Here is a 15321-nt window from a genome sequence, read left to right as displayed (position 1 = left end):
AATTCTTATAAATTATATGTATAATATAAATATATTATATATATGTATAATAATAATATAATTATAATAATTTTTAATTATTAAGAGATAAGATCACACAAGGGAAAACTCCTTGTTACAGCAGCAACATGAATGTAACCAACCCAATAACATCAGGGAAAAGGCAAAGCAGTTATTCACGTACAATAGTTAAGAAATGTGAAATAAAATAAGGAATAAATTAAATATTATATAAATAAATATATATATATAATCAAACGTAATTAACGCACTGCACAGTTAAAATAGTAGTGAAATTAAAATGAAAGAAAATGAACCTGTAATCTCTGATTGTGGGGTCAGAGGTCGTTAATGTGTCCACAGCGTGTGACATCTGCAGTGGTTATAAACATGTTACTGAAGTCGGAGGCATGGCTTGAACATAAATGGCGTCAGAAATGTGTTTATAATGAAATAATTGCATATAACTGACCATTAAGGGCAGGAGGGCTACAGTTATCTCCATACAAAGAAACTTCTCGGTATAAAAACAATGAATCAACAACACTGGCTTATTGTTGTTGTTGTTCTCCTAATCAGTGAATGTAAAAAAAAAACACGTTCCATAGTGGAACTGCTCTGTTAATAATTGACGAAATATTAGTTTGCTGCTGTTGCTCAACAGTCCACTCAACAGTCCTGGGCAGAGAGGAGCAGCTGTGACCCGGATCATGTTTGTCTGAAGAAACTGCAATATCTACAGCGAACAGCAGCAGGGAGACAAGGGTCAGCTTAGGGCAAAGGTCACTGTTTGCAAGACAAGTGGTCAGAGACAGTCCCCGACAGAATGGCGGATAAAGAGTCCGGAGTGTCTCCTGGCACCTCTAGGAGCCAGCTGCCGGATTCCTCGGACTCTGAGCCGGACGTGGAGCCCTCCGCGGTGTTCGCTACCGGACCCTCCAACACCACCTTCCCCCGTTCCCAGGTCATCCACAGCGGGCACTTCATGGTGTCGTCCCCGCACAGCGACTCCACTGCGCGGCGTCGGAAAAGTGGCGGTTCCCTCAGATACGACTTCGACACGGTGAACAGATCGTGGTGTCAGACGTACCGGTTCGGTCCGCTGAGCAGCGGCAGCCTGAGCATTGACCCGACTATGACCCGCCTGTTCGAGTGCATGTCCCTGGCCTACAGGTGGGTGTCTCTGTCTGCTGGTCTGGAGCCATACAAAACCTAATGTTTGAAGTGATACAATAGGATTTTATTTAACAATATGACTGTGATGAATTTTCTAACGGAGTAATTATAAAAACGTTGTAAAAACGTCATTTTTGCTGAAAGTGTCATTTTTGTATATAAATAGGATTATTTTAAAAAAATGTAAGTATGTTGTCATACTTTTTCTGCTCATCTATGACAGTAATCCAAATACAATTTATTTGTGAACAAAGCTGGACATGTGAGGACATGATTTAGAGGTTTTAATACATGGAGGAATTCGTGGAAACGAAATGTAATATGATATTTTCACATTGACAACTAATATATTTATTTTTTAATTTCTGTACACCCAAATTTAGATTGTTGTTAGATCTACCATTACAATAATTCAAATTTGTGTGCTTTAAGGAGAAAAAATACACAGAGTACAATCATCAAAATATCCGTACTTGATCCTAGCACATTTTCCTTCGTAAAGTGCAGCGGTGGGGTGAAGCTCCAGGTGAATAAATGGGTGAGAAGTGGGATTTTCTCTCTTGTGCAATAGCCTGGAAACCTCACGTAAAACTGGACTTTGATTCTAGTTGGCAGAAAGGATTATAGTGTAACAGAGGAAAAGGAAAAAAGCCTCAGCTGTGATGTATGTTGTTTCTGACCAAACACTTATTTTAACTGCTACATTTGGTTTGTTGTGGCTTATGGCCGAACAAATAGCTGAGATCTTCTAAACACACTTTAAACAGATAAATGCTTGTGATTTACCATCTACAAATGTGAAAGTTTAACAGAAACCAGGCATGGACAAACTATGGCCCGGGGGCTAGATGTGGCCTGTTTGGCTTTTTTAACGGCCCTTCAAACTTGTCCGAATTATATTATTTATTTAAATTATCAATATACTTCTGCCTTTTTTCCCTGCACTGCCTTCATTTCCCCATTAGATGGCGTATGAAAGGCTAAAAGCATTTTAGCCTTTTTGCATGACTTTTATGAATCATTTATCTTAGTTCACATGAACACCATCGATATGCTCCTGAGCTGGCCCCCTGATGAACTTTAGGACCCACTGTGGCTCGCGGGTTTGCCCACGCCTGCCATAAACAGTTGGCTCCAAGTCAATTTGATATTTGAAGTGAGTCTGTGTTGTGGCATATTTTTCATTACATAAATTCTAACACAAACACACAGTTACCAGCAGGTCCTACATCCTACAACATCAGAGCAGGTAAAATGTGTGTGTGTGTGTGTGTGTGTAAACAGTGGTCTCTAAGATAAGAGCCTGGTGTTAGTGAGCTGCTGTCCTGATTTGTGTCACACCATTACAACCCTGATGAAAGGGATCTCCTCTGGCTTCCTAGCAACTTCCTATGGTTTTCACATGATGGGCCTCTCCTCAGCCGAAGGTCACTGGTGGAGAGGGCGACACATTAGGCTCAGTAGTGATAAATGAGCTCATTAGACACCGTTGGTCTCAGTCAGGACAGGGTTTTAACTAATGTTCCAGTAACACTACTGTCTGTTTTTCCATGTACAAAAGTCACAGCTGAAGAGTTTCTTCTCAGTGATGCCTGTAATGGTTGAAGAGACCATTCTTTTTCATGTAAAGCTGCCTGACCAGGTACCAGGACCAGAGGCTAAGAACCCAGGACTGTTGCGTTGCAGGCAAATACTGTTATAATATGCATCTGCTGCCCATAACAACCAGACTAAGATATTGTTTTATTAAAAAACCACCTTCTAAGGACACAGGGTTTCCTGTTCCCTTCCCTCAACCTTGGATTCATATATGTCCTCAGTGTCCCACACATACTTCTCTGCCACTCCTGACTTTCACATACAGAATTCCTCTCTCGGCACTCTATCCTAAAGTTGCCCTTTCACCTTTTTGGCAAATACTACTTACTCACCAGCAAATTGTACTCATTTATCAACATAAAATATTGGGCGTATTTTCCAGATTTCCATTTTTTTTCCCATTTTTTTCATCTCTCCTTTTCATTTTTGGTGCATTTATATTAGTAGGGTAATGTAAACAATCCTGCTTTATAACATCTTTTTTAAATTTGCAGTGGGAAGATAGTTTCACCAAAGTGGAAGTCTTTCAAAGGGCTCCGCCTGCTGTGGAGAGACAAGATTCGCCTGAACAACGCCATCTGGAGGGCATGGTTCATTCAGTGTGAGACCAACTCTTCTCTGAACTAAATTCTTGACATAAATCGACAAAATATAGAGAATAAAAATAAAGAGACGTGACAATAATTAATAACCAAGTGACTAAATTATCTCAATTACCGTTCCTCTGTGTTTGGTGTGTCAAGACGTGGAACGGAGGAAGAGCTCGTTGTGTGGGTTCGTCACGCCATTGGAGGCTTCAGAAGCTGATGCCCATCGGAAGCCTGAAGTGAGTCTGTGTTGTGGCATAAACCAGAGAGAGCACTCAGTAAATGCTGCTCATTTTTCAGTGGAGTTGGTCTTTTTTATTTTCTGTATCCTTTCCATTTTTAAGTCTCGATATATACTGTACTGTGCTGCAGACATGAAGTAAAAACTAAAACCCAAGTAACTCGACCTATTATATTATTAATGTACAGTTTGCTCTGCTTCACATTAACAGGCAATTGTGTTGGAAGGCAGTTACTGGAAGAGGAGGATTGAGGTGGTGATCAAGGAGTACCACAAGTGGAGGATTTATCACAAGAAGAGGGTGAGGTTGACTATTTTTGAAGTATTTTAAGATGCAGGGATTTATTAATTACCCAAAATAAATATAATATAATATAATATAATTAAGGTGAAATCAGTAGACAACAACATCATCTGCTGCTAAAGTATGACGTTTTCAGACCACTCTGTAATGGTCCTTTTTCTCTGCAGCTCCATAAAAAGAAGGATGACATTCTGACAATGCTACATGAGGTAGGACAACACTTGTATTCCATAGCCTTATAGAAGTGTGTGATCTGAAATTCTGGATCCAGATTGGTTGGTTTTTAAGCATTAATCAGTTGATCAATTAAAACAATTTAGAGTTCTATATATATATTATTCCTTTTTCTTGGACTTTCTTGGACGGATCAAATTTGCTCCAGGATTAAATCGATGTCTTTTATTCAAATCTGACCCACTTCACTGGCTCTTTGTTCAGTGGTCAGCAGCAGGGTGTCAGTCAGATGGAGGAGGAAGGCATCACGGGGGAGGAAGCCCCTCATTCACAGGACTGTTTACGTACTAACAAAACCCAACCAACCTCCCTCTGCTGGTCTCAGCTCTGCTCCTACGTCATGACATTTTATAGCTGCAGATAAAAAAAAACCCACCAAGAATTTTCCAGTAAATTAATCAGGCACTGATGATGTCATAGACTTACAGAGACAAGGAATCAATTCAAAATTAAAACAATCTAACAACGTTAAACAATTTAAAATCCAACAGAGGAACATTTCCCTCTGTTCCTGGGTGTCTCAGGGTGTCTGCACTATTGTACTGTCAACACGTACTACGTAACACCAGTTCAAAGGTCACTGGATCTCAATCTCATCTGGATTTGTAAACAACTGATTACTTTCAGGAACAGACCAAACAAAAACCTTGTTGTTATGGTAGTATTTGTGATTGTGTATTTGTTTATGTAAAATGATGGTTTTAAGGTGTCAGAGTTAAATGTAAAAACTGGATTGGCTGAATTGTCTTCACACTCGTCGTGTATTCATAAAGTACTTGTACTTTGTGCAGCACGTTATCAACTCACATTTGGCATATTATGGGACTGTTACAGAGTCTTTTGAACAGTGTACTACTCAATAAGACTGATAACGCTGAAGTCCAGTGACAGTATCTGTGCCACATTGTTCAGTTGTCAGTCAAAGTTGTATTAATTGTGGTGTGATGCACAGTCTGGGCTACATTATTAACTGGGATATCCCTCAGACCAGGGGTCCCCAACCCCTGGTCTGAGGACCAGTCATATCCCTTTACTTTTTTCATTTAAAGCTAATCTGGTGATGTTTCAAAACAAAAGGTCATTCAGACTCTGATACTGACAGAATTAAGTCTGAAAGATGTTTTATTTTGAAAATTGAATGATCCTTCAACGATGGTGCGATATTACTGGTCGGTAGTAATAGCTGAAATAGAAACGCTGTTTTATTTACATAAATATATAACATTTTTAATTATTTCATTTAATTATAGTATAGCATATATAGCAGTTAATCCAAAAAGTTTTTGTATTTTTTTATGATCTATCTCAGTATTTGCTGACATGACACAGATACTTCAGTTGATTTATTTCTCCACCATTCACTGAACCGTAGCCTCTCAGTAAATGCCCATCGGAAGTGATGCATTTGGAGATGCTCATATGCATGCAGGTTTTTTTTCCCCATGGCAACAGTTATTTGTGTTGTTAGAAGCTGCGGGTCTTCCTGTTTGCTCGCACGTGAAAGCACTGCCAGAATAAGGTCAGGGACAAAAGCCTGCTGCTGTTATTGAAATGGTGAGATGTGAAAATAAAGAAAGGAACAAAGACAACATAATGAAAACCCGCAGAGGCTAATTTTTCTGAATAATACGTCAGAAGTGCTTTTTTGTGGTGCTCTGTATGCACACACACAGACAGTCTTTCCTCATTTTGACTTGTTTTCACTTATATTCTCCTCCTTCAAATGAAACAAATTGAGAGGTAAACAAATAAATTACAGCAGACCTTGCCGTGTGCTCAGATGTAATCAAACAGTTTCCGGCTCAACCTGTGCTTCCCTATAAATGCGGAGCCTCACCCTGAGAAGTGAAGATGGATCTTAAACTGAGGGAAAACCCAGAGCTTCTTGTTCTGTGAGTTCTTATTTAGTGACAACAGAGACTTGGATTTACTTTTGAACCTGATCAGGTACTGGAGGAGAATGCATGCATCCACATGCTGTGCTAATGCTTGATTTAAAGTTGTATTTTTTAACAGAGGATGTTTGCATATTTCTCTAAAAATGTCTCTGGAAATGTTTTATGTGTTCTCTGCTGCAGGGTGACGGATATCAGACCAACCTGGAGAAATGGTCCACTCAGATGTACCAAGCGGCTGAAGCTGCCCCTGCGGAGGCCCACATGTTCGACCTGGACTGCTTCCTGTCTGACATTTCTGACACATTATTCACTATGACACAAAAGCCCTGTCACTGGACCAGTGACAGGCACAACAGTGAGTAGTCCACATGTTGTGGTTTTCACAAAACAGTCTTTTTGCTTTCCTGTGATGATATTTATTTTAACTTTTTATTTCATATAATGCATGAATTCATTCTATAATTTCTTTTGTTTAATATTTTTTTCTTTTCAGCCTATACCAACAATGCTGACATCATTCAGCCAGGTCTAACTCCACTGCAGCCCAACTTAGATGATTTCATGGACATACCAGGTACTCAGTTTGTCTGTCTGTGATCAGTCTGTCTGTGATCAGTCTGTCTGTGATCAGTCTGTCTGTGATCAGTCTGTCTGTCTGTGATGATCAGTCTGTCTGTGATCAGTCTGTCTGTGATCAGTCTGTCTGTCTGTGATCAGTCTGTCTGTTTGTCTGTCTGTACTAGTCTGTCTACAGTAGCGATTGATTTTTAATTTTGATTAAAATTTTGATTTGTATTTGTTATTATTATTTCAGATGTTTTTATGAACTACAGAGGTCAGACTACGGAGCACACTGGTTTTGCGGATTGCAGCTATTTTGAGAATTCGTCCAGCACAACATTTACTGCAGTTCCCTCTGCTGTTGTATCAGCTCCTCCTCCTCTGATTGACAGCCAGCCGACCCAGGTACTAGTCACAACTGTTAAATGTGTTTTGAGCAAAAACAAAAACAAAATAACACATGAATTACTAAAACCTATACCTACTTTTACCAGCCCAGTCTCTCATCTGAAAATTCCTCTTCATCTCATACTCGACCGGACCATGTCAGACCAGGCCAGGAATGCAGTGAGTACCCTGAATCCAGCATTGGAACAGAAGCCATTCCATATGGACTTCAGTCGTACCCTAATATTCCAATCCCAACTGCATTCAGCACCAGTGCTGAGCAGCCAGTATCTGCGAGCGTTCCTTTTCTGCAGCCCTTGCCGTGTCACAAGTTGGGTTACTACACAACAACCGGTGTGACCTCCACCGTCATCACCCACACTGCCTCCAGTGCTGAGGCTCCAGGCCCTGTGCTCCAGGGTCAAGGCTTTCCGCACACGCTGGACATGTATCCTCAGACTGCCTGCCACTCCCTGAGCTACGCCGACGCCATGACTGACCCTCCCCAAGAACCTCCGCCCCCTGTCACTGTTCCCCACCGATTCTCAATGCCAGAGCAGCTGGCTGTTAGAGGTAGAGGTAAACACAAGCAAAAGAAAGGAGAAGCCAGGACGGCCACTCCCTCTGTGGTTCCACATGACCCCCAGTTCACATACACTAGCTGTCTGGCCAAACTCCTGTCATCCAGCACGGTAGAACGTGAGTCACTCGCACTCCTCCCTCGTCACTTATTTGTCAGTTATTTGTCAGTTTTTTGTCAGTTATTTGTCAGTTTTTTGTCAGTTATTTGTCAGTTTTTTGTCAGTTATTTGTCAGTTTTTTGTCAGTTATTTGTCAGTTTTTTGTCAGTTATTTGTCAGTTTTTTGTCAGTTATTTGTCAGTTTTTTGTCAGTTATTTGTCAGTTTTTTGTCAGTTATTTGTCAGTTTTTTGTCAGTTATTTGTCAGTTTTTTGTCAGTTATTTGTCAGTTTTTTGTCAGTTATTTGTCAGTTTTTTGTCAGTTATTTGTCAGTTTTTTGTCAGTTATTTGTCAGTTTTTTGTCAGTTATTTGTCAGTTTTTTGTCAGTTATTTGTCAGTTTTTTGTCAGTTATTTGTCAGTTTTTTGTCAGTTATTTGTCAGTTTTTTGTCAGTTATTTGTCAGTTTTTTGTCAGTTATTTGTCAGTTTTTTGTCAGTTATTTGTCAGTTTTTTGTCAGTTATTTGTCAGTTTTTTGTCAGTTATTTGTCAGTTTTTTGTCAGTTATTTGTCAGTTTTTTGTCAGTTATTTGTCAGTTTTTTGTCAGTTATTTGTCAGTTTTTTGTCAGTTATTTGTCAGTTTTTTGTCAGTTATTTGTCAGTTTTTTGTCAGTTATTTGTCAGTTTTTTGTCAGTTATTTGTCAGTTATTTCCGCAAAAAGGTCATTCAGTTGATTTTTCACTTGTGTTCACAGGGAAGCCAGCACTTGGACCGGATACGACTCTAGTGACAGTCAAAGGTCAGAGGTCGACATCACAGCCAGGCAGCAGTAGCAGTTGCCCGCATGTCGGTGACTCTTCATCGCAGCATGGAACCATCTGGCCTCCGGGGATGTCAACGCTGACACCTATACACAGCCCCAGTCCCACGCTGACTCACAGAAGGTCCCAGGCCAGCACCACAAAGGAATTTGTGATGTCCAACCTACTCACCAAGGATTCCATTCATTCCAGCACAGTCCCCCTAATTCCTAAAACAGAGAAGTTGTCTCCTGTACAGCTGTACGGCACAGACAGGAGCACCATGTCTGGTAAGTCAAAGAACTGTGCATCTGTTAAGGTGTTGTGAATACTTTTATTGTAAAGGAAAGTACTGCAGAAAGGTGTGCATGCTGATGGTTTACATAACAGGATGATATGTACAGCACTGAATGGTACTGACTGTTACACTTGGAGATAGAGACAGGACACAGAACTGGCCTGAACTAGTTTCTTTGCCCAAATAAGGAGACCAAAAGTAGACCAAGAGAGAAAAAACATCCGAACTGCATGGTCTTATCTGACTTGATTAACTGCAGTGCATGCACATGGCTCCTATTGGTGGAGAATTTTTGTTTGGAGCAGCCCTTGCCAATCAGCGCTCAGAAGTGGCGCATGAACACCACATGGCTGTAAAGGGTCAGGGGGCTGACCATTGAAGTGTGTGTGTAAAATAACTGTATTTAAGCCTAAAGCACTGAGGAGTTCCTCAGTGCAGTTCTGAATGTAATCATTGTTCTGCACTCCTTGCTCGCAAGTAAAACTTTTAAAACTTGAGATCTCATATTTGATTCTTTATTTGATCAGATCTTTATTTTATCTTTAAAGGAAACTGGGGTATGAACTGACGGCATATTTTACAGTCCTATCTAACAGAGAAAGTTTCCTGACAACATTTATTATTGAATGCTAATACTTAAATTATACTTAAATTCAGTATTTTCATTTTTTTTAATATTTGCAATTATTTTTTGTTTATTTGAGTTAATTTACCAGAGCAGCCAGGTCAATCACCATCACTGAACCCTTTAGACAAAGTCTCCAACCCTGAGTCTCCACAGTCTGGCTTCTCAGGACATGGAAAGAGAGAGCTGAGTAAGGTAGGAGAAAGTGTTTGTATTTCATAAAATGTATTTCTTTAAGATTCCAACTATTGAAGTGCAAAATGAGAAATACTGGAGATCTAAAATATATTTGTCTGCAGCACACTGAGACCAGAAGAATCACTCACATCTCAGCGGAACAGAAAAGGCGATTCAACATCAAAATGGGATTTGACACTTTACACAACCTTGTGACGACTCTCAGCACTCAGCCCAGCATAAAGGTACTCAGAGGAGAGGCGCTGCCATGAAGATATGAAATTACATTCCTTTTAGGAATACTATAATCCCAATGATACTCAGTACGTGTGGTGTGATCGCGTACTGTTGTGGTATTTACTGTTACAGATCAGCAAGGCCACCACCCTGCAGAAGACGGCAGAGTACATCAGTAAGATGCAGCAGGAGAGAGCGCAGATGCACGAGGAGGCTCAGAGACTCCGAGAGGAAATCCAGCTCCTCAACTCTGCCATCAAGTAAGATCTTTAACCAATTTAACCACTTCTATCTTTGTACTGGTTTGAATAACATCAAGGTGACACAAGCCCAGCACCTATTTACTGTATTATCCATTGGCCAATTATCCAATAGCAGGAAAATACCCTTGAAATTCTGCCTCCTCGTTTCTGTGTTGCATATATTTTACATCTGCTTCTTACATTCCCTTTGTGCTGTTGAATGAAGCTGCTGAAGCCTGTCCTGATGTCTCAAACTCAGAGCAGAAGATTCAGGTTTTATTTTCAGGTTTATTAAGAGAGTGTTAAACTCAAGTAAAAGTCATGTTTTAAAATGCATATTAAAAAGCTGACTCCGTGTGTCTATTCCTGCAGCGCATGTCAGCTGCAGCTTCCGGCCACTGGAGTGCCAATCACACGACAGCGCTTCGACTACATGAGGCAGAAGTTCAGAGAGTATGTGCGGGCGCAGACTCTACAGAACTGGAGGTTCTGGATTGTATCCTTGTCCCTAAAAAACACACATTAAAAGTGTGTTTCTGTGTGAGGCTCCAGTCACAGGTGAATCATTTCTTTATCAATAATCTTTTTACTTAACTTTTTGTCAGTTCAGTATAATCATCGAGCCACTGTTTGAGTCCTTCAATGCAATGGTGTCCACTGCCAGTGTTGAGGATTTGTGTCGATCCACTGTGTCCTGGCTGGACCAGCACTGCTCTCTGCCTGCCCTCAGACCCAGTGAGTCTGTTACTGTGTATAACTGCCCCTTCAAAGCAGATGTTAAAACCTGTTTATATATCATCTACACTCATTCTCATTGTATGCTATCTACAATACATTGTCCTGATTTTTTTTTTGGTTTTTTTTTTGGTAAAACGTTTTCTTTTTGTCCACATTCCCTGTGTGCGTCCTCAGTGGTTCTGAGTTCCCTCCGTCTTCTGAGTACCACTACAGCCATCCTGACAGACCCCACACTTCTGCCAGAGCAGGCCACCCTTGCTGTCACCCAGGATGACACCACTGCTGGCCCTGTTCCGGACAATTCTTTACAACCAACCACATGGAACAGTATGCCTCCCATGTGAAGAGAATAAAATGTAGCTACAGTACCAAGGGAGGGCTTCAAAAGAACCAAGACTCAACACTGGGGCGTTGATATTTTTGTTTACAAGTACTCAGTAATAAAACTTGTCGTGTCAATGTTGATTTTTTTTATGAGCTCAAAATAATATTTTTACACCGCAAACTGACTCTTTAAACATGACAAAAAAGGAATAGCTGAAGAATGTATGTGTAATCTTGTGAAAACAAACAGAAAAGAGACTAAACTAATAAAACTGACCCTTTACAAAACATTAAGTAAAAACATTTTAAAACATCAATCTGAACTTTTTGATGGTGGTCAAATGACTCTTAAAGTACAGTTTGTTAATAGTAAAGGGTGCATTGGTAATCCTAGCACGTGAAGATGCCAATCTGGACATCATACAAAATTTTTTTTTCTTTTTTTTCAAAATAGATTTTGTGTTCCTACATGGCCTGTCTTCTTTAATAACAGACAGATATGGATATGGACACATTTTCAAAAATGTAATTTATCAAAAAGTATGAGATTAACTTGCCTCTGTCCTGATTGTTATGAACATTGTTGTAAATCAGGTGTAAATTTCCCTAATTTAATAAGTTCATATTTAAAAATGTAATTAAATTGTGCAGTTAAACACAATCTTTTCAGCTTTTATTGTTTTTGTAAGTGTAAATAAAGGCTGATCTGGGTATAATCTCTTAATCAATTTATCAATAAATCACGTCTGTACTTCATCCTCCTGTTTTAGTACTACTAAACACTCCTGAAAGACTGAGGCAGATCTTTTGGCACGTTGCTGTTTCACGTTTTGAAAAACAATCACATTTTGAGAAGATGATGGAACTGAGCCATTGTTTATTAAAGTATTTGGAACCCTAACTATGGTGGATGAAAACATAACACTAGGTGGCCCCCTACCCATATCTCCTCAATCTCCTTTGCATTCACTATGCTGCAGCTTGGTTGCTGCATTTAATCCTCCGCACCGAGAAGTGGCGCTAAGTCACAAGTGGAACACTCAGGACGTGTATTTATTTTTTTTATTTTTTTTGTTCCTGAGCTGAGCTTCTTGGTGCGCTGTCCATCAGCACCACCAGCCGAGCACAGGAGGCAGCGGTGGAGCTAACAGTGACGAAGAGGAGCGGCTCAGCATCAGCACCAGTGTCGAGCCCGGTCCCAGAGGTGGGAGATTCTGACCGACAGCCCACGAACCCCGCCACAGCAGCGACACACGGCTCTACAGAGAAGGTAAGAGTTTGCCAAGAAGCTCACATAGGCGTCAAGTTGATGTTTAAAAACGAGCAAAAGCTACGGATAAACGAGCCCGTCTTTTCTTCTTCGTTCGTGCGGTATAATCGCATTAAATCGTTGTTTCCAGTCCGACTGTTGTTTGTACGCCGTGGAGACTGGCTCGTGTGAAACAAAGAGATACGGGGAGAGCGTGTGTTTTGTAGACACCATCCTCTGGCTGCTTTGCAGATGGTGGTGTGTTTTTATCACTGGTATGTTTCCTGTCCTGCTGTTCACTATGACCAGCTGCTGTGTCTTTATTCTCCTCTACAATGATGGCTCCAGGTTGCTGCATTTAATCCTCCGCACCGAGAAGTGGCGCTAAGTCACAAGTGGAACACTCAGGACGTGTATTTATTTTTTTTATTTTTTTTGTTCCTGAGCTGAGCTTCTTGGTGCGCTGTCCATCAGCACCACCAGCCGAGCACAGGAGGCAGCGGTGGAGCTAACAGTGACGAAGAGGAGCGGCTCAGCATCAGCACCAGTGTCGAGCCCGGTCCCAGAGGTGGGAGATTCTGACCGACAGCCCACGAACCCCGCCACAGCAGCGACACACGGCTCTACAGAGAAGGTAAGAGTTTGCCAAGAAGCTCACATAGGCGTCAAGTTGATGTTTAAAAACGAGCAAAAGCTACGGATAAACGAGCCCGTCTTTTCTTCTTCGTTCGTGCGGTATAATCGCATTAAATCGTTGTTTCCAGTCCGACTGTTGTTTGTACGCCGTGGAGACTGGCTCGTGTGAAACAAAGAGATACGGGGAGAGCGTGTGTTTTGTAGACACCATCCTCTGGCTGCTTTGCAGATGGTGGTGTGTTTTTATCACTGGTATGTTTCCTGTCCTGCTGTTCACTATGACCAGCTGCTGTGTCTTTATTCTCCGCTACAATGATGGCTCCAGGACATTCAGCCCCGAACATGACAAGCCGCCGACAAAAATAATACTGATTGTCTATAATAATAATAACAGTAACAATAGAATTACACTAAATGTGTAACAGCTGCTATTTGCTATTATTTTTTATTATTTTGAAATAATTAATTCACCCACCATAGTGATAAACAAAAGTTTAGAAACATATTTTACACTGACATTACATTTACTTTATTACTTTTACAATTTAATGGTGAAGTCCCATAAATATTAAATGATAAATGTCGAAGGAAAGACAGCAAGAAGTAAAAAAGGAGAAGAGAAATATAAACATTATAAACAAAAACATTTTTTTTAAATGTATTCATTTTATTCTACTATTACTCTGAGACATGACATGTATCAAACGTGTATGTGTTTCTGAACTAGGCTAAAAAGTAAACAGTGAAAAGATCTATAATATCTATAAAAAGCAACGAGGTATTAATGCAAATGTATTTATGAATTAAACCAGCAAATAAGTAAATAAATAAATTAAACAGATGCCCCAAAACCACTCACTTTACTTTTTAAATACAGGTCACTTCAAGGTCAGAAAAGATCTCAACTGTGAATGCTTAAACACATTTTCTGAAAAAATGACATGATATTTTTGAGAGATTGTCAGTGTTGGTGTAGTGACAAAGACTTCTGGGATCACGGCAGGTGTTTCATCTCGTACGGTCCATTCAAATCAAATGAGTTGTAAGTCAAATACAATAGTACAAACCCTGGTGATGGCCACACACTTTACTCAGGCGATCATGAGCATTTATGAGTGAGGCTGCTCATAGGGTTCACTGAGCATCATCTCATTAACAATGTTTGACTCCTCTCTGTTTAAGGCATCTGTTCTGTCAGTATTTTTAGATACTGCAGTATAGCTGCCCTGAATCCAGATTTTCTTTTCTGTGCAAAAGTTCAAAAAAGAGGGAGAAAAATTATTTTGTTGATTTATTTTTGAATAGTTGGAGATTTACCACAATTACTCATGATTAATCACAGGTGTAATTTATCATGATTAATAATGATTAATCAAGTGCATCTTGATGGTGGCTTGTAGAAGGTGCTAAGAGTTTTATTTTAAAACTTAATAATGTTCTTATGTTTTGGTCAGGCGATACTCTTGGGCTACAAACATACACCTGATTGGCTCTTACCCTTTATTGTTCCTCCTTTTTACATGACAACTTCAGCTCCAATTAGACGTTGTCCGTGCCGGATGTTTTTTTATTTAGCCCCTGGTAACTTCCTATGTTGTTTTTGATACATTTTCCTCTAAAAAGAAAAGCCAAAATTTGACGAAATAAACAACAATAGTTTGAATGGAAGCAGTGTGCATCATTCCGTGTTAATATATATATATAAATCAATGATCAACTCTCCTTTCTCTTATGAGTTCAGAAAAGCAGTGAGTGACACAATAGTGACAGTCAGTGTTTTGCTTACAGAATTTTGATTTACTGTACTGTATATGCCAAACTGATAACGTTATCTAATACATAACACAAATTTAGACAATATGCCAAACTGATAACGTTATCTAATGCATAACACAAGCTTAGACAGTAAAATGTAAAATGTAAAAACAAGTTTTTTTCAAAAGTATTATAAACACTAAGCCGTGATCCGATGTTGGTAAGAGATTGTTTATGCAGGAAAATCTCAGACAATGGTGACCAAACAGTGGATTTGGTGTTGAGGGGAACAGGAACGTAGAGAGTATATTGTCTCCAGGAAGCGTACGTTATCCCCACTCGGACATTTAGGTGAGAACCATGGCCAGCTGAGGAGATGTTGATACTAGGATTAGCTCATATTGTAGTGTGTCAGGTGTGAGAGAACGGTTCGTCACTCTGCTTCTATCTGCCCCATCCTCCTGTTTTTCCTCCACAAAGCATCTGTCTCCCGCCTGCTCTACTTTCACATTCCTCCTAGATTAGCAGCGATCCCACCGCCCCCTGCTCTGCAGCATCTCAGTGCTTCTA

At 40.1% G+C, this 15321-nt stretch overlaps 2 protein-coding genes across 3 annotated transcripts in view; both read left to right on the top strand.

The window, feature by feature from the left end:
- Nucleotides 1–593: 593 nt before the first annotated feature.
- Nucleotides 594–11822, top strand: mlxipl (MLX interacting protein like). 2 transcript variants are annotated; one of them, XR_003052843.1, is made up of 16 exons: nucleotides 594–1173; nucleotides 3270–3376; nucleotides 3519–3601; nucleotides 3815–3904; nucleotides 4075–4116; nucleotides 6220–6394; nucleotides 6533–6613; nucleotides 6854–7005; nucleotides 7095–7686; nucleotides 8425–8760; nucleotides 9473–9588; nucleotides 9693–9815; nucleotides 9940–10067; nucleotides 10422–10545; nucleotides 10660–10784; nucleotides 10962–11103. XR_003052843.1 is itself a non-coding variant. In XM_008332799.3 (16 exons), the coding sequence occupies exons 1-16, from the start codon at nucleotides 827–829 to the stop codon at nucleotides 11129–11131; spliced, it is 2796 nt and encodes a 931-aa protein (XP_008331021.1). In that variant the 5' UTR covers nucleotides 642–826; the 3' UTR covers nucleotides 11132–11822. The 2 variants fall into 2 exon arrangements, 1 of the variants encoding a protein (XP_008331021.1); XM_008332799.3 differs by having other exon boundaries at nucleotides 642–1173; nucleotides 10655–10784; nucleotides 10962–11822.
- Nucleotides 11823–12014: 192 nt separating this feature from the next.
- The window catches only part of srrm3 (serine/arginine repetitive matrix 3), a 37279-nt gene continuing 33972 nt past the window's right edge, over nucleotides 12015–15321 (top strand). Inside the window, exons 1-2 of the mRNA XM_025065483.1 lie at nucleotides 12015–12095; nucleotides 12709–12994. The gene's annotated coding sequence lies outside the window, so the exon portion shown is untranslated. The remainder of the gene's footprint in view (nucleotides 12096–12708; nucleotides 12995–15321) is intronic.

Source organism: Cynoglossus semilaevis, chromosome 19 (assembly GCF_000523025.1).
Source record: "Cynoglossus semilaevis isolate Cse_v1.0 chromosome 19, Cse_v1.0, whole genome shotgun sequence".
NCBI classification, from domain to species: Eukaryota; Metazoa; Chordata; class Actinopteri; order Pleuronectiformes; family Cynoglossidae; genus Cynoglossus; species Cynoglossus semilaevis.
This window is presented reverse-complemented; position numbering and strand designations above follow the sequence as displayed.